Raw genomic sequence first — 27,303 nt, forward strand, 5'->3', positions numbered from 1 at the left:
ACATCACCAGCGATTATATAAGCTCGTCACATCGATCTACCTTCATCACAGCCGTTTAGCAGCCGTTGTTGATACATTTCGCTTGAGAATTTATTTAGCAGTTCACAGTTAGATTTTCAACTTTGTTTGGTGCACATTTCTTTTGGAGATTTACATCAAACTTTACGTGAAATCGTTACTGAGTTTATAGAGAATTGATTTAGCTTACAACCTATAACAAGCAAAGTTTACAATGCAGTCCAACCAGCCTACAGTCGAAGAGGTTACATCCGACAACATTGTCGAAAAGGAAATAGAGCCACCCAAGACACCCAAGCGCAAGAAGAAGAAGGTGTCATTTGCAGTCTGGTGGGAGCTGCACGCAACTGAGGAGCAAAAAATGTCTGCTGAAAATATCCAACAGCAGGACGCCTCATCGGTGACTGAAAATGAATCGCTCGCCAAAGCACTGGAGGCAGTGGATCAGAAAGGGGACAGCCAGCCACCTGAAAGTGAGTCCAATGAGAAGAACCAGGTAACATTTAAAACCTGGTCGGAGGAACACGTCCCCATTGACCAAGAGATTTCTGCAGGAATCATTCTGCTTTCTGCAGGAAAGCAGAATGATTCACTGGTCATTGAAGAAGAGTCCAAAGCTGGAGTGCAGGAGACAATCAACATAGCAGAGAAGGAACAGCCCTCTAAGTCTAAGGAACAGCCACCAACGACGAGGCGCAAAAAGAAGAAAATGATACCACTTCAAATCTGGTTGGAGAAACATGCCATTGCTGATCTAAGTATTTCAGCTGAAAGTACTGGAAATGAAGATGTTACACTGGACACCAAACAGGAATCGATCTCTGTACTGAAGGAGACACCAGAGAAGGAACAGCCCTTTAAGTCTGGTGCTGAAAATGTTAAAAAGCAGGACACTTTTCTGCTTGAAGAAGAAGGTGATCAGGAAGATTCCTTAGAGAAGGAGATTTGCAAAGAGGAACCTGCAATTTCTACAACAGAACTGGTCACTGAAAAGAAATCCATCTCCAGATCACAGGAGAAAGTGGATCAAAAAGGGGACAGACAGCCACCTGAGATTGAGTCCAATGAGAAGAACCAGGTACCATTTAAAACCTGGTCGGAGGAACACGTCCCCATTGACCAAGAGATTTCTGCAGGAAATATTGAAAAGCAGAACGATTCGCTGATCGGTGAAGAAGAGTCCATTGCTGGAGTGCAGGAGACAATCAATATAGCAGAGAAGGAACAGCCCTCTAAGTCTAAGGAACAGCCACCAACGACGAGGCGCAAAAAGAAGAAAATGATACCACTTCAAATCTGGTTGGAGAAACATGCCATTGCTGATCTAAGTATTTCAGCTGAAAGTACTGAAAATGAAGATGTTACACTGGATACCAAACAGGAATCGATCTCTGTACTGAAGGAGACACCAGAGAAGGAACAGCCCTTAAAATCTTTCACTGAAAATGTTAAAAAGCAGGACACTTTTCGTCTTGAAAAAGAAGGTGATCAGGAAGATTCCTTAATGAAGGAGATTTGCAAAGAGGAACCTGTGATATCTACCACACAACTGGTCACCGAAAAGAAATCCAACTCCAAATCACAGAAGGAAGTGGATCAAAAAGGGGAAAAACAGTTATCAAAGACGAAGCGCATTAAGAAGACGCCACTGTTATGGAAATCTTTCCCCGAGTCAGATGCTTGCGTAGATCTTGCATTTTTTACTGAAAACGGTGACATCAATAATGGTCCTCTGCCAGAAAACCAAAGTTATCAGGCAGCTTTGCCCATCAGCGGAATAAAGACGTTTTGGAAAATGCTCCCCCAGTCAGAACCTCGCATAGATGTCAGTTTTGTTGCTGAGATTATTGAAACTCAAAATGTTTCAATGCCGGAACAAGAACGTGATGAGGCAGCTTCCTTGGCAAAGGAAAGTTATTCCCAGAAAACTGTGATTTCTACAACACAGATAGTCACCAAAGAGGACCAAGAAGGGGAGAAATTTCCATCTACGGGTAAGCCCAAAGACAACATCCAAAGAGAGAATTTAACTGAGGTTCTTGATAATCAAACAGCGGAAAATGTTCAAGGAGAGCGTTTACCTGAAATTCAGAATTTGCCCCACTCTTCTGAAAAGTGCATGTGTCTTGCCAAATATAAGGAGTCTGAATTAGAATATATCGAAGTACAGAAATATTTACTGCAACAGCTTGACGAGATGTTCAATATAAATCAAAAACTAAATGCTAAACTTAAACAGCAGAAAGATCTGATGAAGAAAGGACTCTCAGGGAGAAGACAAGTCAAGAATTCAATGGTTTCTGTTCAAGTTCAGACAGATTCACAGGACAGCCCAAAGCAGAAAACAGTCAATGATCAATCTGCTTCAATGCAAACAGAGATGGATGTACAGAAAACCAGCGATCAGTTAAAACCAGTCTGTCAAGCGATTTCAACGCAAACTGAGATGGATGTGCTGAAATCCAGATGTCCCTTGAAACCAGTACGTCGAACAATTTCAACGCAAACTGAGTCAGATGCACTGGAAACCAGATGTGAATTCAAACCAGTTTATCAAACAATTTCAACACAAACGGAGCTCTTTTTATTGCTAAGAAAACAGCCCTCTGAAAAACAACTGAATGAGCATCAGGATCAGCAGGCCGAGCTATTCAAGAAATCTACAGGTAGGAACAGGAGAAAGTCAGCAATTAAAGCTGCCTCTGAACTAGAGACCCTCAGTAATGAAAAGGATTCTGGAGCAAACAGTGAACAAGACATTTCAGTAAGAGAAATAGTTGGGGATCAGACAGCTACAATCAAAAACGAGATTCACAGAAATGAAACAGTCATCGCTAAACCACAGGAGGCGATCGAAGAAGAAATGGTCTCCACAACACAACTAAATGGGGACCATCAAGATGAGAAACAGCCATCAAAGAACTCTAAACGTAAGAATAAGAGAAAGGCAGCCATGAGAGCTGTCTCTGAATTGGAAAACCTCAACACTGATAATGTTTCTGGAGAAAACAGTGAACAACTAATAGTTTCTACACCAGAAACAGTTGGGGATCAGACGGCTACCATCAAAAACCTGATTCATTCAATAGAAACAGTAATCGCTAAAGTACAGCAGATCACTGAAGAAGAAACGGTCTGCATAACACAACAAAACGGAGACCACACAGATGAGAAAAAGCCATCAAAGCAATCCAAACGTAAGAACAAGAGAAAGTCAGCAATGAGAGCTGTCTCTGAATTGGAAAACCTCAAAAATGATACAGTTTCTGGAAACAACAGTGAACATCAAGTAGTTTCTATACCAGAAACAGTTGGGGATCAGACAGCTTATATTAAAAGCGAGATTCACGCAAACGAATCAGTCATCGATAAATTTCAGCAGGCGATCGAAGAAGAAATGGTCTCCACAACACAACTAAATGGGGACCAGGAAGATGAGAAAAAGCCATCAAAGAAATCCAAAAGTAAGATCAGGAGAAAGTCAGCAATGAGAGCTGTTTCTGAATTGGAAAACCTCAAAAATGATAATGTCTCTGGAGAAAACGGTGAACAACTAGTAGTTTCTATACTAGAAACAGTTGGGGATCAGACAGCCACCATCAAAGATGAGATTCACACATATGAAATGGTCACCAGTAAACCACAGCAGGCGATCGAAGAAGAAACGGTCTCCACAACACAACTAAACGGAGACCACCCAGATGAGAAAAAGCCATCGAGGAAATCTAAGCGTAAGATCAGGAAAAAGGCAACAATGAAAGCTGCCTGTGAACTGGAGACACTCAATAATGAAAATGGTTCTGGAGAAAACAGTGAACATCAAGTAGTTTCTATACCAGAAACAGTTCGGGATCAGACAGCTTATATTAAAAATGAGATTCACGCAAACGAATCAGTCATCGATAAATTTCAGCAGGCGATCGAAGAAGAAACGGTCTCCATAACACAACTAAATGGGGACCAGGAAGATGAGAAAAAGCCATCAAAGAAATCCAAACGTAAGAACAAGCGAAAGGCAGCAACGAGAGCTGTTTCTGAATTGGAAAACCTCATCACTGATAATGTTTCTGGAGAAAACAGTGAACATCAAGTAGTTTCTATACCAGAAACAGTTGGGGATCAGACAGCTTATATTAATAGCGAGATTCATACAAAAGAAACAGCGATCGCGAAAATGCAGCAGATCACTGAAGAAGAAACGGTCTGCATAACACAACAAAACGGAGACCACACAGATGAGAAAAAGCCATCAAAGCAATCCAAACGTAAGAACAAGAGAAAGTCAGCAATGAGAGCTGTCTCTGAATTGGAAAACCTCAGAAATGATACAGTTTCTGGAAACAACAGTGAACATCAAGTAGTTTCTATACCAGAAACAGTTGGGGATCAGACAGCCACCATCAAACATGAGATTCACACATATGAAATGGTCACCAGTAAACCACAGCAGGCGATCGAAGAAGAAACGGTCTCCACAACACAACTAAACGGAGACCACCCAGATGAGAAAAAGCCATCGAGGAAATCTAAGCGTAAGATCAGGAAAAAGGCAACAATGAAAGCTGCCTGTGAACTGGAGACACTCAATAATGAAAATGGTTCTGGAGAAAACAGTGAACTACAAGACGTTCCTATACCAGAAACAGTTCGGGATCAGACAGCTTATATTAAAAATGAGATTCACGCAAACGAATCAGTCATCGATAAATTTCAGCAGGCGATCGAAGAAGAAACGGTCTCCATAACACAACTAAATGGGGACCAGGAAGATGAGAAAAAGCCATCAAAGAAATCCAAACGTAAGAACAAGCGAAAGGCAGCAACGAGAGCTGTTTCTGAATTGGAAAACCTCATCACTGATAATGTTTCTGGAGAAAACAGTGAACATCAAGTAGTTTCTATACCAGAAACAGTTGGGGATCAGACAGCTTATATTAATAGCGAGATTCATACAAAAGAAACAGCGATCGCGAAAATGCAGCAGATCACTGAAGAAGAAACGGTCTGCATAACACAACGAAACGGAGACCACACAGATGAGAAAAAGCCATCAAAGCAATCCAAACGTAAGAACAAGAGAAAGTCAGCAATGAGAGCTGTCTCTGAATTGGAAAACCTCAGAAATGATACAGTTTCTGGAAACAACAGTGAACATCAAGTAGTTTCTCTACTAGAAACAGTTGGGGATCAGACAGCCACCATCAAACATGAGATTCACACAAATGAAATAGTCACCAGTAAACAAGAGCAGGCGATCGAAGAAGAAACGGTCTCCACAACACAACAAAATGAGGACCAGCATGATGAAAAAAAGCTATCGAGGAAATCTAAGCATACGATCAGGAGAAAGGCAGCAATGAAAGCTGCCTGTGAGCTGGAGACCCTCAATGATGAAAATGGTTCTGGAGAAAACAGTGAACATCAAGTAGTTTCTACACTAGAAATAGTTGGGAATCAGAAAGCCTCCGTTAAAAACGAGATTTGTACAAAAGAAACAGTGATCGCAAAAGTACAGCAGATCACTGAAGAAGAAATGGTTTCTGAAACCCAACAAAATGGAGACCACCAAGATGAGAGAAGGCCGTTGACTAAATCTACATGTAAGAAAAAGAGGAAGATGGCAACAAAAGCTGAACTGGAAACTGTTGTAAACCTGATAGAGACACATCAAAACTTGATCGAAAACACCAAGACACCAAAAACTGACTTAGAAATAATACCAGAGATCCCACAGACAGCGTTTGGGCAAATAGAGACAAAACCTGGCAAAGTTTCAGAAGATGTAACAGGTAAGGTTCCTGTAGTTTCCACAGAAGAGGAGAGTGGTCTAATGGAAACACAGAGAACATCCCCTCCACAGTCAAAGGTTACACTAAACGAACATGTAATTGAAACAACACCTCAGGAATCAGAAACTCAAGCAACTGACGAGTCTGCTGAGCAGGACAATAACCCTGAACAAGAAGAGAACCCCATAAAAAAGATTCCACTGTGGAAGCGTTTCATAAGGGCTTTATCTCCAACATCTCTGCGCAAATTCAAAGACAGATGTAAAGTGCATCCAGCGTAGACATCACTTTATGTCTCCAGTGTATTAGATTTAAAAGCGGGGTGGGGCCACGTGTGGGTTGGGTGATTGGCGGTAATTGGAAAAAGAGCCACTGTTGTTGTTAATTGGACATTTCAATATTAAAAAGTCAGGACTGCACGGGGGGAAACGTCTCCCCGTGTAGGTGTGGGTTCACTCCGGGCGCTCCGGCTTCCCCCACGTTCAACAACATCAGTACTCATGTTCATCCAGTGTAAGATTTTTATTTCTAATTCTAAACAGAAAATAAGACCAACATATTTATTACTTAAAGGGAGTTTCGGAAAAAGAAAATTTAAACAACGTGGAACAGAAAGAGAATTTTAGAAATCTAAACCTATAAAAATTGAGAAAAAGTTTGATAACTATTTATCTTTTTGGGCAAGATAAATATATATGTATACCTAAATATATATATATGCTAAATATATATATATGCTAAATATATATATATATATATATATATATATATATATATATTGATATAGATATATAGATGTAGATAGATCTCTATCCATATCTAAATCTATATACCTTCTAAATCTATCAATCTATCTATCTATCTAAATATATATAAATCTCTCTCTCTATATATATATATAAATATATATATATATAAATATCTATATATGCGTATGTATAAATACATACATATATAGATATAGATAGATTATCTATATCTTTATCTAAATCTATATGCCTTCTAAATCTCTCTCTCTCTATATATATATATATATATATATAGGTATCTGTCTTTCTCTCTGTAAATATATATAAATCTATATATAGATATCTAAATATATCTACATATCGATATCAATCTATCTACATCTCTCTCTTCATATATATATATATATATATATGTGTGTGTGTGTGTGTGTGTCTCTATAAATCTATAAAAAAATATATATATAGATATCCATATATCTAGTTATCTATATAGATCTATATCTACACCTATATTTATACATAGATATTAAGTATATCTACACCTATATCAATATATAGATATAGGTGTAGATATACTGTAGATATCTATCTATTGATATCTATATATAGATATCCATATATCTAGATATCTATAAAGATCTATATCTATATATATAGATGTAGATAATGCTCTCTCTCTACATCATCTATCTAGATCTCTCTCTCTCTCTCTCTATATATATATATATATATTTATCGATCCATATATATATATGTATATGTTTTATATATAAATACATATATTTTATGTTGATTGTTTGTGAGGCACACCTGTGGCGCGGCGGTAGAGGCAGTTTTACCATCACCTTCATAGTCCCTCTGTTTCTGATGTTCTCCTGTTTTCCCTCCTTCCAGCCTCCAGTGAGTTGAAGAGTTTAATTGCAGAAGGTACAAATGAGTTCCTCAGTCTGTTGGTCCTGAACTTTGGAGTAATCAGTCTCCCTCTGAACCTGCTTTCCTGGATGCTGATGACAGTGTGCAGACGGTGGCTGGCGTTGTCCATAATAGTCCCGAGTTTCTGTAACGTTCCCTTCTCTGCCATTGTTGCCAGAGAGTCCAGCCTCATACCGACCACTGAGCTTGTCTGATTTGTTTCTCCAGGCTGCGAAGGTCTGACTTTGAGATGCTTCCACCCAACACGCCACATCCTTCAATAAGACGCTGGTGACAACAGACTGGTAAAACAACCCCAGCAGCTTTCCACAGATGTTAAAGGATCTCAGCCTCCTCAAGTAAGTGCATCCTGGTTTGGGCCTCCTTATAAAGATAATTGGTGTTGCTTGTGTAGCTTGTTGTCCAGCCTCAGGCAAGATATTTATTGGTCTGCACGACCTCCGCCTCCACCCCTCCTATCAGAACTGGCCGTGGACTGCCTCTGACCCTCCTGAAGTCAATGTTCCTTTTCCTTGGATGTGTTTAGCTGCAGGCTGTTTCTGTGGCACCAGACATCAAAGTCCCTCGCCAGGCTCCTGTACTCTTCTTCGTTGTCTTTGATGCAGCCCATGATGGCAGTGTCATCAACATACTTCTGAGTGTGGCATGTAATATGACACGAATATACAGTATATACATAGACATTATTCTTATGCTACTGTTATGCTGTAATGTTTACATCTTTCACGTATTCACAAAATATCTGAAAACATTGTTTTCCCGTTGATTTTGTTTCTCATATGGAGGCTTTGTTTAAGTAAAAGACACTTTAAGATTATTAGTGGTTTGAGAGAATAAGTAGCTCTCCTGTGAATATTTCACCGATGTGCGATCATCTGAAGCAGCTTCACTGACGCTCTGTTATTAAGTCTGTAAAACAACCATCAAGATCCAGTTTGCTAGGCCTGAGTCACTCACAGGGCCTGGCTTGTTTCATTGCTCTCTTTTGCATGACTGACCATTGCATGAATAACTCAGTGAGAGGAAACTACAACATCGAGAGGCTTGATGTTTCTGTTATTATTAAACACAGCCCAGTGTGACTGATTAAACATCTCAGTGAGGACAGAGACAGCCGATGCAGAAGAGACCTTGTAGGTTTAATTTTCTTTATTTTCCGGTTCAGTGGCTTAAGAAACAAACACATTTTCAGATAAAAATTGGTTGCTTTCCAACCCAGTGACACAACGTTATTGGCAAGGGACACTACCAAGTGGATTTGAAGATGCAACAAATAACAGCTAAATTAATCTGTGAATGGGATCAAGCTGAGATGAGTCCTTCAGAGGAGTGTAGTCACAGCTCAATGAACTGGCACATGGCAGTGGTGCAGAGGTGTTTACACGATGTGCTCGGCTCAGTGCTGTGGACGGATGGGTGAAGAAAGCAGGGGCAAGCCACAGGCCCAATTTGGAAGAAACAGTAATATATCCCCCACTTATATTTACAATTACCAGTAGACAAAACTCTTATATAAAAGTGTGTGTGTGGGGGGTGTGTGTGTGTGTGTGTCGCTGAGTCACTGGCATGAGGACTGAGAGAGGTCAAGCCTGCCTCTTCTTTCTACTTCTTGGCCACGGCTCCTGAGCTCTCCACGTTTACAGGAATGGTGGTCTCAGAGTACTCCAGGGCTGGCTTGTTGATTGGAGCCTCCACAGTCAGGATGCCCTCAGGAGACAGAGAGGACGTCACCTTCTCGATGTTGGCAGTAGGGGGCAGACTAGAGCGGAGCAAAAAGGACACAGTCAAGTTTTGGGCTCTCAAAAGTACTGAATCTTTTCACATTTTGCCCCCTTACATCCCAACCTTCAAGGCATTTTATTATTATTATTTTTTTACGGATGAAAATCTTAGTGTGTCGTCCCACTTTATTATGTTGCCGCTAAATAAAATGCAGAGCTATGAAATACTTTCAGAGGTCAACAACATACAATATTATGCAATCCTGCAAACAAATATCTTTGTCAGAAAACTAACTTCGCAGTACACTGAACTGTAATTGAAACGTGACACCAATAAAGGGCTACAGATACTTCTGCGCAGTACCTATTTCAATCATTTAAAAAGAAATGCAGAGACCTTTAATACAAGAACAACAAGACAGTCAACACTTCACTATGCAATATATTAAAAGCAGTATTGCGTTACAGCCTGTAGGTGGCAGTAGAGCTCTGATAAACTATAGATTCGCAGAGGCAAGGGTTGATCGCCAGGAGGCCTGAAATCTAATGAATCAGTTATAAACTCGGACAGATCTAAAAGTAGACAGATGTAAGTTTTAACTAAAGCTATCAGTCTATTTTTTCTTTAAAACATAAAGATTTGTTGTCGGCTTATTGCTTTGTATTTTAATTATGTCATTATTTCAGATTACAAAGATTCCCAGTCATCCAGGACATGGCAAAACTAAAAAAAGGCTTAAAAATAAAGCAACTTAAGTTATAATTTAAACAGCCCATAACTTGTATTGGGAGCTATTACAATAATTCAATGTTTATGAGGAATTTTATTAAGAGCAGTTACTCATTAAAGCTTTTTTATTTTGAACCTTAAATTTTTGTAAAGATGTAGCAGAGATTAGATCAGTCAGACTGAACAAAACTCATATCTAAGCAACAATTGAATTTTAGTTTTATTTCTCAATAGTTTGCTTACTTAGAAAAACCCATTTAATGTGCATTACTAGCCATTTTTGGTCCTGCAGCTTGAATGTGGTTTAAAAACTTTTTAATCCACATTTTATGTTACATTTCACTGTAACTTTGCCGACCCCCCTCAAAAATTGGTCTTAAGAAATTTTCCTGTTTATGGTCCCCCCCCCAATAATGAGATGGGATTTACGCCCTTGAATTAATGATAGTTAAAAGTTACTTACGTGTATTTTCTGGTAAAGCTTCTTGACACAAAACCATGTTCATCCTTCCTTTCTTCATGCTTGGCTGTGAAACCGACAGCATAATTAGCATTTCGTTAGCTTAATTGTTTATTTTCACCATGTAATTAATGAGATTCAAAAGGTAAATTCTGTTTAATTTTGCTATTCAGATAGTTCTCTTAGTATTGAATGAAATCTACAAATCCTGGGTCTTCACAAGGAGGACTGAAGACATGATTAAGGAAATTAGCTTAAGCTGCGTCTCCTGTTTTTAAATCATGAATTTATGAAATTAGTGTGACAGGCCGAGTTCTTCTGCAGCTACAAACTTTAAAACTTGGTAGGTAGAAAGATGTTTTCTTGCCTATGTAGCTCTTTTAGTAATATGTCAGGGACTGTACCTGAAACTTACCTACACTTACCCTAGCTAATGGAAAAACAAGTTACTGGGAGATATTTTAGCACAAAAAAAGGGATAGAAGGAGAAAAAAAACTACCCTTTAGGGTTTTCTGGTGGTGGTAGTAGAGTCTGAATGTAGACTTGCTATTTTTTTAGTGTCTACGCTATGCTAACAAATTGTAAGCAGGATTTGATACATGGTAAGGCTACAGGCATTGAATAGTTTCTAAGCAGAACTGAAAAGGACCTTTGTCTGCAGATTCTCAAACTGTGGCACGAGGACGCCCTTTTGGGCTTTGGGTTACCTTCAGTGGTACTCAGAAATTGTATTGTCAAACATTTACAATTTTTGAATACAAAACTGATTAATTGTTATAAGGCAAGAAAAGTAATTTAAGAAAAGCAAACTCAAAAACTACAGTGGATAATATTTTTGCTAAAACAGGAGCAGACAGGATGCAGGACAACATTTGTGTCAAGGCACAAGCTAATCACTAGCAAAACAGGCTAGTAAATGTGCATTCGTAAAATTTTATATGTTGAAGCTATGAAGCTCACTAATGCAATCTGTTGAAAAGATTTTATAAGGTCAGAAGTGAAAGTAAACAACTCATTACAGCAGCTTTTGCTATCTTTTTAAATGTGTGGCAGCCATATTGGATTTTCAGGTCAGCCCAGGTGAGAAAGGTTTGACTTTCTTTTGGAAATTCACTTGGGAGGATCTTCCTGTTTTATTTGTCGAATATGAAACATGGAAATGAAATGCATAATTACACCAAAACAATATTAGAATAAGCTTCTACTGCCAGTGGATGACAGGATGTTTTGGCCTTCATTTTATTTCTGTCAAAACATAGAGTTACAAAATTAGTACGAGGTCTGAGATTAACTGGTTTAGTCCTTAGCACTCTAAGGAATAGTAAATATGACTATTTTCAATAGTAACATTCATCTCATCTTGTTCATAAAGACCTTTGCATTATTATTATTAATATTAGAAAAAGAAGAAGTGGTTTTGGCATTGCATGTCTGTGCTGCTTAAACACTGCCCCTCTTTCATGTTTGTTTACTGTGAAAAGGCAGATAAAGGCTGCTGACCTCAGACAGACTCATATCTACTCAATAGGACTAAACTGCTTGATATAAACACACAACTTCAGCTCAGCTTCTTTAGCAGCCATAAGTTGTGAGCAGGCCTACACCCGCTGAGGAGATAATACTTTAGTGTGTGGAAAAACAATTCTAATTAAGCTGATGATGTGAACGTTTAGACATGAAGTGCCAAATTCCCCTGGCATTGAATCACATGCTTTGTTTATCTCTGTTTTTCTGACCAGGTCCAGTGTCTAACACCAGTGAGGCTGGCAGTGAGGCAGTGGGACAGGATCCAGCTGTCCTTTTAAAGTAGCAGATAGCCGCTGTGACTCACAGTTAAGTCGCTTTGCTATGAGGACGGTCCTTTTGGTAATGCCATACAGGCGGCGGAGGGAGCAAGGCTTCGGAGATCAAGGTTATTACGGGATCTTACATCAGCTTTCAGTTTGCTTTAGTGTTTTGGTATGATGGAAGGGGAGCGAAAATAGCTAACTGTCTCCCACAAACTGCATATCTATGGGCTTCTGTCCCTCATGTCGGGGGGAGGGGCAGAATACATCTTGAGACAATATTCTGAGGCGAAATCATGACAGGATGGGTTAAATATTACAAAAGTTTCCTCCCACAAGTTGAACTGTGTGTTGTGATGTATTTAGAAGGATATCGGCCAAAATACTCCTCCCTTCCGTTGGGGTGGGGTGTCTTGAGATAATATCCTGAGTTCTCCTTATCCTGCAACTGGAATCTTATCCCAAGTCTTAAGGGAAAGTATTGTCCTCCTGCAGTTTAACCTCTTGTAATTCTTGCTTTTCCAACTCCTCACATTTTTCTCTGTGAAGAAAACTTTTAAAACAAGCACGCTGAAAAGGAAGGAAAGAAGGAATAAGTGCTCACCAGAAATTTCCAAAACACCGTCCTTGGTCTTCACCACCAGCTCCTCAGGTGAGAAATGGGGGACGTCCAGGGAGATCTTCCAGTTGTCCTGCGTCTGCTTGATCTCGGACATCCCGCTGCTCATCTGCCGGGACAGGGCCCTGGCTTGGTGGGCCATCATGTGGCCCGGGTGGTACATCATGGGGCCGGAGGGCATCATGATGTCCGGGCCCATGAGCGACGGCCTCATGTACCCGGGCCAGTGGGTGGTGGGGAACCCAGGGAAGTCCTCAAACACGGGCGGGAGGCCGAACGCCTGGTCGAAGATGCGGCTGGTTTGGTGCAGGTCCCGGAACGGGTCCCAGCTCGGGGTGCGCTGCATGGTGAAGGGAATGCGTTTCTCGGCCATGCTGTCTGCGGTCAGTCAGAGGAGGCGTGTCTGCAGAAGAAAAGCTCCAAACATGCTCCCTGCCTCTCGGCACAGCACCTTTATACACTTTGAGACACCAGCCCCCCGGCCGTCAAAACATCCCACCCACTTGAGCCCCACCGGCACACCTCCCCCAAAATGCCTTGGAAAGTGCTGGAACCTCTATTTGTGGCAGACGCAGCTTGTAAATAGAATCCAACAGGAGGGCGGTGCGTAGTGTCAGCTGCCGGGGGCTCTGTGGAAATCCTGTGAGTAAGCCCCTCCCCTCTCTGTTCTTCTGAAAGAAACTAGAAAAAGCTGGAGAGACACGGGATTGTTCTGGGAGGAACTAGATAAATTTGCATTTTTTATCGAGGGAGAGAATTTACCTGCATCAACTGTTAATAAATAATAACAATGAAGCCTTTTTAAAGCTAAGAATATAAAAAATATCAATGGAAAGAAAAAGGAAGGATGCATTGTATTCATTTCCAGTGCATTGCTCTACAGACTCAATGCAAGCAGTCAGTCTTTCAGTGGAACTGAAGAGGCCTCTGACTGAAGACTGTTGCTGTATTACAGTCTCATGAAATGCTAACAGCTCAATTTCCAGGCAGCAGAGAATATTATCTGCGCTAAGTCATCCTGGATGAAACCATCAGTTGTTGGTAAGATCTACTAATCCACCTCATTTGCTTCTGCTGCTCCTCTTTAAGTATCTTTGTGGTTGTTTGGTTAAAAAGCCGTACAGAGAGACGATAGAATCTTGCCGCGTTATAAATAATGAGCATTAGTTCATAGTAGTGATGGGATTTTCGGCTCCTTTTCGAGATGCGGCTCTAATGGCTCTTCTTACTGTGGAGAGCCGGCTCTTTCGGCTCCCAAACGGCTCCCCATATATATTTTTGACATTATTAATTAATTAATAGCTTAAACCTAATTTTATAATATTCTGTTTCATTATTGACATTGTTAAGCACTTATGATGAGTAAAAGTGCCGCATAACAATGCTATAGCAATACCGATGCGTGTGATGTCCGCATGTGCCTGTGCAGGTTGTTTTTCGAGCCTGCACGATAGGAAATGCTGACTTTGCACAGTCTGCACTCTGCCCTGGAGCTTGATGTAGCATTAAAATGAGTCCAAATCTTGCTCCGTTTTCTGTCACTCATTTATTTTCACCTATTCAGTTCTCACACTGACTCCCCTTCTTTCTGTCGTGCTTCTTGACCACTGAGTGAGTGTCTGTACATAAACACCTGCCGACGAACGCTATACAGCTTGGCCAATTGGTTTCCACAAAAAAAGTGGAGATAAACTTTTTTTTTTTGAGTGTTTTCCCGCCACATTATTAATTGAAACTATGTGTGATTGGTCAGATATGTGGAGCACACGCTTGACATGAGGGCAGTGGACCGACCGAGGGAAAAAAAACTCTCCGCTCTAGCACTGACAGAAGAGCAAAACGCGCAAGGAGAGGGAGAAGGAGGGGAGAGACAGCGAGGCACCGCAGAACAAAAACAAAAACGATGTGGGGAAAAACTATCGGCTCTGGGACTTGCAGAGCACAAGCACAACGACAGGGAGGCGGAGAGACAGCGATATACTGTAGAAAAAAACCCGGCTCCCAAATAGGATCCTAAAACGGCTCCCATTGTGGAGCCGGTTCCAATCGTTCACTTCAAAGAGCCGGCTCTTAGAGCCGGATCGTTCGCGACCGACACATCACTAGTTCATAGTACTACTTGAGCTTCTCATGTACATACTGTTGCCATTTTCACTGCTAAGAGTAACATAGCTTGCTCTTTTGATTACTGTCCTGTCTTGGCTTCTCTGTATAACTTGGAGAGCTCTTTTTGTTCAGTTTTGCTCATTTTGTGTTTTTCTAATCACCCTTTTCATCATCGGTGCCTTAAGCAGTTTGGGCTTCAGTAGCTGAACCACACGGGCATTCACCACTGTTTTCTTGTTGGGCCACTCTTCAGAAAACCGAACAGACTGAGACTACCTTCAGATTCACTCTCTAGCTGCTATATCCCACCAACTAGCATGTGCCACAAAAAAGAGTTAATCAGTAGAGCATTATGCCTTGAGAAGTGTAAAACAAAAGAGAAAATGCATAACGTAAAAGTTTGATTAATTCCTCATTTGTTTATTACCATGGAGCTTAGTTTGTACAATACAAAGAATGAGCTGAACAAAAGGGGCAATGATATACTTGACACACCGGTTGGGTTAAGTCTGCTTACACTAAGAGTTGTAAGTATGAGTGGAAAAAGACTCCATGAATGGGAAGGAAGACTTAAGTGATTGTATCACCGGTTTACTTGCTGTCCTACAGACGATGCTGTAGTTGTTGTTTTGTCATGGTACATCTTCAGTTGACGGACGTAACTAGCGGTGTAAATAAGATGTGGAGTTTTCTGGTGGGGACAAAAAGATGTTGTGAAAACAAAATGCTGCACCAGAGCTCAAATAGGAAAATTGAGCTTTTTCTCTCATTCAGTTGAAGCAAAAAAAAAGAAAGATGGGCCTGGAGTCTAAACAGGCTTGTTGTGGAATAGTTCAAGTCTGCACTCCCATTTCAAAGTCAGCCCTCGTTCATTTTTTTTTTTTTTTTTACTTTACTTTTTGATCAGCCACTTGTATGTAAACCAAAACTATCTTGTTTGATCATATTCTAATGCATGATCTACCTGCATCGGTGACAAAATGTCAAATAAATTAAACATCAAATAAATAAATAAATAAATAATCCAATAAATAAACATATAAATAGGATAAACTCGAGGTGAAAACATACGTGTGCCTGGACATAATTGAGCAGTTTTCCTCTAGAGCAGCCTGAGTTCAGGCTACAGACTACTCGCTGATCTTTGAAGACGAGGTTTCCACACACACACACACACATATACAGATTAGTAGAAAGAACATGGTTACGGGAGGAGAGTAAAAGTACGTAATACACAGCACCCATCCTCCCCTCCCTTCACACACTCAATGGCACCCTTCTCAGTTTATAAATCCTCTTCCAGGAGAATCTTTTACCGAAGTAACATGCGAAACACGCCTGCTTAAGCTAAATGGAATATACAGTGCATAGTTTACAAAGCCAGAACTTATCAGAGTTTAAATCTATACAGGCATATGTATACAATAAAAGTTATAATCATAAAAAAGTTTTTTTTTGTTCCCTCCAGCTGTCAAGTTCTCCTTTGTTCTAACTTTTGTTGATCTCTGCTATTCAATAAGAAGACGGGTTTGAAGGGATGAGCACATGATGGCAGGGAAAAAAACATCTGGAAGGTTTCCTTTTGGTAGGCTTTGTTTTCTATGTAGCTCCTGTTTGTTAATTTTTTTAGAATACATATATGTTTCTCTATATTCATGAAGCATGTGTTTGTTTACCAACTCCCTTCTGGTGGTGGAGGATGAGACGGAAAGTGCTAACCGACTGTGCGATTTGTTCCTTGGGCTCAGTCAATTGATGCTTTTTTTTTTTCTTTTGACATATGGAAATTGTTTTGTCTGTGTGATACATGATCGGAGACGGTTAGATCCAAATGAATGTGCCGTAGTAAAATACATAATGTCTTTGTTCAGGCTCTGTTCTGGAGACGGTGTTGTCCCTGATGGAGGAGTTTGGACTCTGGAGGGAAGATGCGCAACATCCTCCACCTGTCGGCGTTCAGAAGCCCGGGCTGTCGTAGCTGCTGCGGCTGTAGTAGCTGTGGTGGCTGCGGGAGCGGCTCCTGCTTCGGCTCCAGCTCCGGCTGCGGCTTTTGCTGCGGCTCCGGCTCCAGCTGCGGCTCCTGCTGTGGCTCTGGCTTCTGGTGCGGCTGTAGCTGCTGTAGCTTCGGCTGCGGCTGGACCGGGACGGGCTGCTGTCGTAGCTCGACGATGACGGACTGGGCCGGTAGTACGGGATCGGCCGCTTCCGAGCGCTGGTGCGGAGGGGAAGGAGGGTCAGGGACAAAGACGTCGGAGAAAGACAGCAGTGTGACAAGTTAGAATGAGGGAGGTGTTAAGATATTAGGCTGTTATCCGCAACGTGATGCTTTAGAGACAAGATCAGCAAGTCAAAGTTAGATCCCAGAAACAGTAAACAAGTGCAATTTCTAAAAGAGATGAGCTTTGTGGGTTATAAAAAGCTGATCATCCACACACTCAGCAGCAGGAAAATGCATTTTGTTAGTTAAAGCTTGAATAGATTGAGTTGTTAATAGCAATCATGGAATTGCTTCCTGTAAGGTAATCAGCTGTTAGCTCCCCAAAGAACCACCTTTCTTTCTCTCAGCGGAGGCCGTCACCCATACAGATCAACACTATGGGACGGATAAATGCTACCAAGGAGCATTTTCTTTTCATTCCAGCAGAACTGTGGAGTTTTTAACATTTTAGTTACCGTACATGGGCCGTACATGGGGACTATTCACTCCTGGCTCAAAAATCTGACTCAAAAGATCCGATCGCAAACTGGAAATGCTGACAATACTTTTCAGTGTGGAAGTTCTTACTGAAGTAGACGACTTAAAGTTATCCGTTTTTAAATATGAGGTTCTTTAAGACGTTTTCAGAGTTGTAATTAGGTTGTCGATAGGCTGTTATGTTTAAACAAGGATGAACATAAATTTGCTGGTTTTTTTGTTTTTTTTTCATTCCAGCTTCGAATTTGTTTTGACAGAAAATGCTGACAGCGTTCACATTTAAGGTAAAGATTTAAGGTATTATCTGGAAAGTACACACACACAGTCCAAATAGTTATGCTAATTGCACTAGTTGTGCTAACAGATACTAGAGCAGCTTATGATGTCAATTTAGTAATTATTTTGTTTGTTTTTATAAAATAATAAAATCTAATTTCAGCTGCACAAGTATGTAATGTGATGTCAGGCATTTTCAATAAAATATTTGACTAATTATTGCACTGTCAATAATAACATTTTCAATTAAAGCCAGATTGTATTTTGTTTGTTGTTTTAATATTTATTATATTGTAAATTTAGTTCCAGAAGATTTAAAATATTTAATTGTGCACAAAATCTTTGGTTGGTGCATATCCGAAATAAACATGGATGTTTGCTGAACAAGGGTTCAGACTAACATTTGTTTGCAGTTTATCAATGTCCGAATATTGTAACAAATAGCTAACAGAATGAACTCAGAAATGTTTTCAACTGTTTTTAATTGCCTGTCATTTTATATTAACTCCTGAGTTTGACAACATTTCACATTTATGGGAAAAGTCCAGGCAGTTCTGTGGTTTGAAGGAGTTTTTGTCAGGTCAGAAGGTTTTAAGATGAATAAATGCTCAACAGAACCTTCATCTCCTGCTTCTGATGCTCTGCCAATAACTGAGTAAATAGACCTTGATAGCATTTTAATGTTTGCGTCCCTGCGCTGCAGCATTAGTGCGTGATGTCAGTGGGGTGTAGCCTTAGAACCGAACTGTGAGTTTTGGAAATGTGATGAAGAAAAAGAGAAAGGACAAAGAAAAAAAAATAAGATGAGTCCAGGTTTACTCAGGGGAGCTCTGATGGTTTGATGTTCAGCTGAGCTTCAGGGGTCAGACTAGCAGGGCTCTGCTGCACAGCAACTGTTACCAGGGTAACAAGCCTGCAGCATTTGAATTCAGCAGCATCCCGTTGTCTCCATGTGAGGACCTTTAGGACTGAAGCAAACATGACAAGGTACACTCATTTCACTCATTAAGTCCGTCAACGCTTTCACATGAACGGGGAGAGAAACGGCAAAGTGGATTTAACAGAAGTGGGGGAATCTTCCTTTTTTCCTGCTCAAGTAACGGATTACAAGAAACAATACAATAAGTAGGAATTATGAGAATGAAAAAAATAATGCTTTAAAGTGAAGAAGAAACTAAACATATATGGCAGATAAAAATGATGCCTAACATGTTGTTTTTCTCAGTGAAAATATTTCTAATATTCCTATTGGGACAAAATTCATGGCAAATCTCTGAAAAACACACTGAGAAATCAAATTGAACCAAGAACTCGACATTGATCCATAAATTATGTGTAATAAATTGTTATCACACGGAAAAAATTATAGTACGGATGAAGAAAAGGCATATAAACGGAAGAAATCAGGTGAAATCTGTCAGTATTTAGAAACCAATCCTGCTGCTATGTGCAATTCAACATTAGCCGGTTTAATTTTAACTGGCGACCTATGAAAAGTTTTCTCATTACTGAATTATTACATAGAGTGGTACCATGGGTAAGGTAAAGGAAAAATAAATAAATAAACCTTCACAAAAACCTCTGGTAATACTTTATTTGACGGATTGTGAATAAGACTGTCATGACACCGTCATAAACATGACATAACACCTGACATGAACATGAGTAAGTCTTCATGAATATTTATGACTGTTGTCATAAAGTGTCATTTGGTAAATCATAACACTTTTAATACAAAGTTGACATTATTCAAACTGTCTTCGTTATGACAACTTGACATTAATCAAGAAATCATGATCTGACATAAATTTGTTCTAAAAGTATTACTGATTAAACTTTAGCTACTGATTAAACTTTAGCTTTAATAACATAAAGCTACATAATTTTTAAAGTTTAATGTCAAGTTGTCATAACAAAGACATTTTGAATAATGTCAACTATGTATTAAAAGTGTCATGATTTACTGAATAACCCTTTATGACAACAGTCATAAATATTTATGTCAAGTGTTATGTCATATTTATGACGGTGTCATGACAGTCTTATTCACAACCCGTCAAATAAAGTGTTACCAAAACTCCTACTGTTGCAAAACATACTGACCACGATTCTAAACCTCTCAGTGCCCCAACCTGCACTGTTGGGAAAACATAGCTTCACTATAAACCCATGGTCTCAAACCATTTTCCTCAAGGGCCAGAGATTTTTTTTTCCTGATGTGGTATCTGAAAAAAAAAATTACGCATACATCAAATACAGATTTTAGTTATACATCAGTCAGTCCTGAAGCAGTCGGCCTATTTTTTAATTCAGTTCAATTCATTTATATTTATATAGCACTAATTCACAACAAAGGTAGTCTCAAGGCACTTTACAAAAAACAATAAATTTCAATTCAATCATATTTACATTCCGATTTATCAAACAGTACAGTATGATAAGTTAGGGTTTCAGAGACGCTACAAAGGTTTCTAAGGAAACCCATCGGATTGAATCGAATCATTTACTTGCCACATTCACTCCTCCTGGACAAGCATGCATAGTTTACAGTTTTTCCTTTCTATTTGTATAATCAGGCAAGGTGTCTGATCAACACTGTCCATATTACTGGGTAGTTTATGGACAGATTTACCGAATGACACTTTATGACAACAGTCATAATGATTAACCTGAAATATTATGTTACAAAGTCCAAGTTTCCTCCTTCTAATTCTTTTTGTATGGCATCTCTTGAAGCTGCTGAACACGAGACATTTTCACACATGAGCAGGACATTTTATTGAAAGGCTGTGGATGTTCTATGATACCAGGATTTTTATTCTGGTGATAAAAAGGTGTTACCTGGTGATCCTCCGAGCTTCCATGAAACTGGGGGAATCCCTTCTTCTCTTCCTGATGGGTGAGTAGCTGCGTGAGCGGCGCCGAGCTCGGCTGTCGGTGTCGGAGCGGTTGGCGCTGTCCTTTTCTCTGCATGACAGACACAGACAGTCGGCCGTCAGAGCGGCAGCAGCAAAAAGAATCTAGATGGCGAGTCCTTTGTCCCGCCGGGCTTGCTGGGTCTCACCTGGAGACGTTCTGTCTGCTGTGCGGGGACTTGACCTTGCCGGTGCCCTTGTCTCTGGAGGCCGAGCGCGAGGACGAGCGGCCGCTGCTCCAGGAGCTGCTGCGCTGCCGGAGGTTGGCTTTGCTCCGAGACTCGTCGTTCTTCCTACCTGACACGTGTGAGTGGCGTCCCGGAGACACCGACGGGCTCTTGTGATGCGCCTGACCTCGATTAGAGCGGTTGTGACGCTTGGAGGAGTGGCCACCTTTTGTCCTGAGGGAAAATGCAACAATTTAATTAATTTGCTTTGTTTAGTTTATTAATGGAAATACGTATTCTGTTGTTTTGTTGACTTTCGTGCCTGAAATAAAATCAATAAATCAAATCAAACACACGATCGACACTTTTTAGCCACAATGCAAGCAGCAGATCAATGCAAAAATGTGAATTGACGGAGCCAAAAAAATTTATTAAAAAAAACTCTGTAAATATGTAATATTGTCTCCTTCATGTTTTTAACATGTACATTGTTTTCTTGTAAAAAGCAATATAAAAAACAACAGCCAGAAAAGGAACATTAATATTTACAATAAAAAAATGCAAATAAGAAAATTTCCAAAGAAAAATTAAAGTTAAATTTTTGTGCTTTATGTAGTCCCTCATTTCTCTGAAATAAAATTAGACATGCATTTTCGGGTATATTTCTCCCACTTCTCCCAGTACTGAACAAAAACGTCCATCTGTAGATTCACAGAAAATGTCATTTTTCAACCCTTTCATTAACAGTCGTTCATGTTGTACGTAAATTTTTTCCCCTCACAAATCTATTCCATTAAGTTGCGAAAGTTTCTATCCTGGATACTTCAATTTAAAATCAAGAGGAATAGGAAATTATGAAAACGCATAACTTTGTTACCCTCTTTCCAGAATGCAACAAATTTTAACAACCCTGCGGATGGCTGATCGGTGAGAAAAGGTAGAAAATGTCCAGCAGCGACTTACTTTCGCTGATGACGGGACGTCCTCCCTCTGTGAGAGTGGTTGTGCTGAGTGTGGGCCGAGTCGCTGCTGTGATCGGGGGAGTGGGAGCTCCTTCTCTGGCCTCTCTGGCCGCTTCTCCTCCCTGACGTCTGAGTTAAGGAGCTCTCTACAGCTGCGATCTTGCCATCCACACTCCCAGTCTCTTCAGCCTGGTTCCTGCTGGGGGCGCTGTGGAGTTTTTGCTCTTTTAGTAAAGTAGACTGGATGCCTGCAGAGCTTGCATTCAGCAGACGCAGCTTCTGCAGAGAAATTATGACCAACAAAGGAAAAAAAAGAGAAAAAAAAAAGAAATAGGACAAAAATAGCATCAGAATGTTTTCAGGCTGGTGATAAAGAGCTACGGTTTACTTGCCAAAAGAAGGTAAACATCTAAAAGAAAAAAGATCTAGGTTTTCTCCATATGGCTTATAGATAGTCCTCTATGGTGCAGCGCATGCAATACTTGACATGCAAAACCATAATGAGTTGAAAAAAATAAAAATAAGAATCGCAAAAACAAACAAAAGAACTAGGAAGAGAGAGGGAATAAAGAAAAAGTGAACCAAATAAGTTTTAGAGCAGAGGCAGAAAGTACAGAGCTACAGATTCTGGAGAATAGAAAGAGGACTTCTTCAGTTTTTTTTTCTTTTTTTAAGTAATGGCTAAAAAAATTAAAATGAAAGAAAACAGGAAGAGAAGACAACTTGACGAAACATCACAGAAATGGAAGGAACAAAATAAAGATCACAATTATTGAATCAGTTGAATCAGAAAACAAACTGACTGCTACTCAATTTTCTCTGTGTGTTTCCTGAGAACATTTGCTGAGATGTGAACAGCGACCCATTTTCATTTTTTTTCTTTTTTTTTTAATGGTTACTCTTGTTTAACTCCCTTCTGGTTAACATCCACTTACCAATAAAGTGGTATTCCCTCCTTTAGTAGGTAAGGTATGAAGAAAAGGGAAAAGTGGGGCAACATAAGTGCATCATTAGATTCACAAAATGCAAGAGAAAAAGACACAAAACCCTTCCCTGCCAGTGACTCATGAGACAATGCATGGAAATCAAGAGAAAAGAACTGAAAAGCAAAGAGGAGAAACCACAATGTGCAGGGAGTCCCTCACACAGAGCGTAAATCCTCCGGACCCGGGCGCTTTCCTAAAAATCACGCAGCAGCTGCCTGGTTCAAAGGTGAAATAAGTCTCTCTCTCTGTCTACAGAGGACCTGAAATGTTTGGACGTTACCGACTTCAGCATCTGGGCTCATGGAGCCCCTTAATCCAGGACATTAATTCTTACAAAAACAGCCTTGTTTATTTCCAGAGAGCTGCTCCAACAAAAAGCTACGGAGCATTTCATCCTTACTGATGTTGTCCAAGATTGCTGGAGCTGGCAAACCTCCATTGTAGTGACAGAAGAGTAAAAATGTAACCTTTTCATTGAGCTGAAGTGAAAAGCAATTCTTAAAAAAAATACAGTCATAATTATAAACCACTGTTTACAAGGGTAAGGCTAATTTTATTATATAAAGTTCTGCAAAAGTATCCAAAGTCCTTTGCACATTGTGTCATATCACAAACATAAACAGTTTATATTTGGGCTTTATGTGACAGACTAATGCTAAGTAGTGCACATAAAATTATTTTAGTCGGCTGATCAGATCAACTTCAACATGTTTATGGTGTTTCCTACATGACTTATTGTAAGTTGCTTGCCTATTTCCCTCCTTGCCCAGTTTTTGTAGCTTGAAAAGATGAGCATGTCTTAGCAAGCTTGCCATGTAGTTCAGCATATTTCTTTAAAATATTTCAAATGTGGAAACAAGCATAACAGTTTGTATGCTCACTCCTCAGGTCGTGTGTGTTTTCATGTTTTCCTCTTAAATTTCAGGATGACCGCTGTTTTCCAAAATGGCTGCCGTTTTTCTTTAGACTTAGACTTAGACTGACTTTATTGTCATTTTGCATGCACAGGGTGTATACAGAACGAAATTTCGTTGCTTACGGCTCAGGACAGTGTTTTGAGGTTCCAATGTTGTGAGGTTACTCCAGAATAAAATAAAATACAGTATAAAATATGAATATAAATATGAATATAAAATATAAAGTGCAGGACTGACAGTAAAATGGAAGTTACTTAGCTATGTATATGTGCAATTGTACATTTTAAAGTAATTATTGGCATAGAGATGTTATTTATTTACACAACTTGGATGAACTGTGTGTAACACTATATGTTTTTGACTTTGGCCATCATATTCATACAACTTTAAATTAATAACGTAACATTTCACAGGATCAGCAACAGTCATCTTCATGGTTAGCATTAGCTTCTACTCGTTTTTTATATGTTCAGCAGATTAGCTTTATCAGAGCTACGTTTCTTTTTGGTTAGCTGTGACCACCACTAGTAATATCAACTACTTATCTTAGTGTAAATATATAATATTCTTCACCATAACCATAAATAGAACAAGAGCAATAAAATATATTTAATTTCTATGGTTCAAAATGTGCATAAGTATGTGTGGTTTGATACCAAACACATTCATCTAATTCCAGGGCAATCATGACGTCCATCTTGAAAAGGTGTCTAGCAACCAAAATATCAACATAATTTTTTTTTTATGGGTCCAGTTATGCATAATTTGACACTGAAAGTATTTATCTGTGATGACTGTGGCAACCATTTTGAATTTTTCAGTGGTTAATTGTTTGTTGTTGTTTTTTTTGCTTGCTTTTCCTTCTACTTTACAGTCATACACTGTCTTTCTTTGATAGACCCAAACATTCATATAATATAATACAATGAAGTTTGTGGCTGTAATATGACAAAATGTGGAAAGCTTAATATATTTTTTTTTTTTTAACAAACCCATTGAAAGGACCAAAACGAACAAGTAATTAATGATGTTACAACAGTTTAAAAGACATATGTCCAAACTAAAAGCTGTTGTTTGTTCATGTGACCTTATGAACAGTGGTTCTTTCTATCAAACACATCTGGAACTTTCTTCACTAGTTACTCTGATAATGTTTTGATTGTTTGCCTTTTTTTTTCCAAATAAAAGTTGAACAAAAATGACATAAATAACTCTTTTTTTAAGTAACTGGTGTCCTGAAAAAGCCTGTTTTGAACGGGATGGTTTTGTTCAGAGACAGTATTTGTGTTTGTGGTACTATGAGGTCACAGCCATTAGATTTCTCTTTTTAATCTTAATTTTTATCATCATCGCACCACAAAATATGGTGATAAGATTCTACCCCATACCCATGTGAAGATTGATCCCAAACAATATTGTGAGTTTTTAAAAGCTTTTTCTTTGTTAAAAAAAAAACAAACAAACATTATAAAATCTACTTTGTGGGAAGAAACATTTTACCAACAAGGAATATTATGTCTTTGAAAGAAAATAAATAAATCTGGAGCTTCTTTAAGGGCTGAATGCATCCGAGACTCCATAGGGACCAACTAAGAAACACAAACAATAACTTTGGTCTTTTCAAAGGATTTGTTCGTAGGAGGAAACAATACGGCGATGTCGACATTATCCTTTAAACAGTGTCTCGTATTGTAAGCTCTCAGCAACAATAAAGCCTAGATTAGAGATTCACGAGGGCACTTAGGAACTACAACTCTTAATGCACTCTGCTAGAAAACAAAAGGTAGAAAGAGAGCAAACCTCCAAAACATGTTTCATAAAAAGCAAATTTAGCAGGATCTTCAGCATGCATTATCAACGGGCTGAACAGCTCAGTAAAACTAAAGATAGGACAAAAAGCACCGACTGATTGTTGCAGAAAGAGAAGCCGTTCTCCGCGGGAGAGAAGACAACTAAGCGGTGTAGTCAGAAAATATACAACCACTGGTGATTGTGATGGCGGTCAGAAACTGTCGGAGAAAAAAAATCAATATGGAGGAACTCAATAGACGAATGTACCAACTCACCAACAAACAGAGAAATGCCGGACAAACAGAATGCATTTTACCAAAAACAGAAAGAAAAGTAAAGTAATGGGACCTGGAAGATAAGAGCGGGATAGTGGACGTCTGAATGAGGTTAAGGAGTAAAGAGAAAAACCAGAGCTCTATGTAATCCAATCTCTCACGAGTCAAATCATAATTGATGAAGTCAGACTGATTTAGTTAAAGATCATTGGTCAACAACAGAAAGAGAGAAAGAGAAAGAGAGAGAGAAACATTGACGTCACTCAGGCTAGGGTGCTTGTCACATTCTCATCTGCATAAAGATCACGTGCGTAGGCAAAGCGTTACCTACCTTCCATTTCAATCAGTGACACGTATGCAATATCAACAAAAAAAGGAAAGAAAGAAAAAAAGGAAAAAAAAGGAGGAAGGAATGTTCTCCGCAGCGAAATGGGAAAAAGACAATGACCTCTTTTAGTATCACAGCTACATATTTGAGTCCAGAGACTGAGGAGGAATAAACAAAACAAAAAGTCAAAAGAAAATAGAGGGGAAACAAAAATTAAAAAAGAAGAATCCAGATGGAATTCAAAAGCAAACTAAAACCAGAAACAAAGAATGAAACTAGAGACTACATGATTTGCTGTCTTTTTCGCTTGTACAAATGCAGCCATATTTGTATCAAAACAGGGGAGGGAGAGAGTTAATTAGATTAGTGGAGCGAGGGAGGGGGAGGAGAAGGAAGAAGAGGAGGAGGGGCATGCAGAGCTGGTTGATGTGAAAGAGATGTGGGAAGAAAAATAACAAGAGTGAGACGTGAGTCACACTGGGCGCAGATGAACAGGTAGCAGAGGACGAGGAGGAGGAGGAGGATGGCAGAGTGTCGGAGGAGGAAGTCACTGCTAAGATGGACAAACTAAAAAGAGTCAGCACATTTCAAAGGGACCCCAGTCACATTTTGGCCCCGGAGGCTTCCCCAGCAGCAGCAGCAGCAGCTGTGAACCAGTGCTTCACTCAGGACTTTTAGATGCTGGCCCAGCTCTATTACAAAACCCCTTTTTCATTTAATATGTTTAAAACTATAAGCAGAACTGCAGCAACAAAGAGCAATCTGCTCTCCAAAAGCTTACACCTCAAATGGCTTGGGTCCCTTTTTAACATCATCACTTGTGTTAATAAGGGTGTTAGAAGTCAAAGTTATTTGAGGCTGTGTTCATTTATTTATTTATTTTTGGATACTCCTTAATAAGCAGCGAAAACAGAATTGGCTGCTTTTCAGACCCGTACATCCACCATGCAGGAGGCAGACCGCCGTAGGGAAACTGGGAGAAGCAGTAGCAAACGGGGCGTTAGTCCCTTCGCAAATTAAAAATTAAAAGCAAATAAAAATTGTCTTAGAAAACACGGTGTCATAAAGTACTCTTTAG

General features: G+C 39.6%; 2 protein-coding genes across 2 annotated transcripts in view; both read right to left on the reverse strand.

Moving 5' to 3' along the window:
- Positions 1-8,616: 8,616 nt before the first annotated feature.
- hspb1 (heat shock protein, alpha-crystallin-related, 1) lies at positions 8,617-13,341 on the reverse strand. The gene is made up of 3 exons (XM_028031145.1): positions 12,793-13,341; positions 10,404-10,467; positions 8,617-9,248 (listed from the first exon to the last, which is right to left on the reverse strand). Exons 1-3 carry the CDS (start codon positions 13,178-13,180, stop codon positions 9,092-9,094), a joined length of 609 nt encoding a protein of 202 aa, XP_027886946.1. The 5' UTR covers positions 13,181-13,341; the 3' UTR covers positions 8,617-9,091.
- Positions 13,342-15,312: 1,971 nt separating this feature from the next.
- srrm3 (serine/arginine repetitive matrix 3) overlaps positions 15,313-27,303 on the reverse strand; it is an 84,681-nt gene continuing 72,690 nt past the window's right edge. Inside the window, exons 11-14 of the mRNA XM_028031143.1 lie at positions 21,930-22,207; positions 20,949-21,200; positions 20,726-20,851; positions 15,313-17,125 (exon numbers count right to left, since the gene is read on the reverse strand). Coding sequence (XP_027886944.1) covers positions 16,870-17,125; positions 20,726-20,851; positions 20,949-21,200; positions 21,930-22,207 — 912 coding nt within the window. The 3' untranslated portion in view covers positions 15,313-16,869. The remainder of the gene's footprint in view (positions 17,126-20,725; positions 20,852-20,948; positions 21,201-21,929; positions 22,208-27,303) is intronic.

The sequence above is a fragment of the Xiphophorus couchianus genome, chromosome 11 (assembly GCF_001444195.1).
Source record: "Xiphophorus couchianus chromosome 11, X_couchianus-1.0, whole genome shotgun sequence".
NCBI lineage: Eukaryota > Metazoa > Chordata > Actinopteri > Cyprinodontiformes > Poeciliidae > Xiphophorus > Xiphophorus couchianus.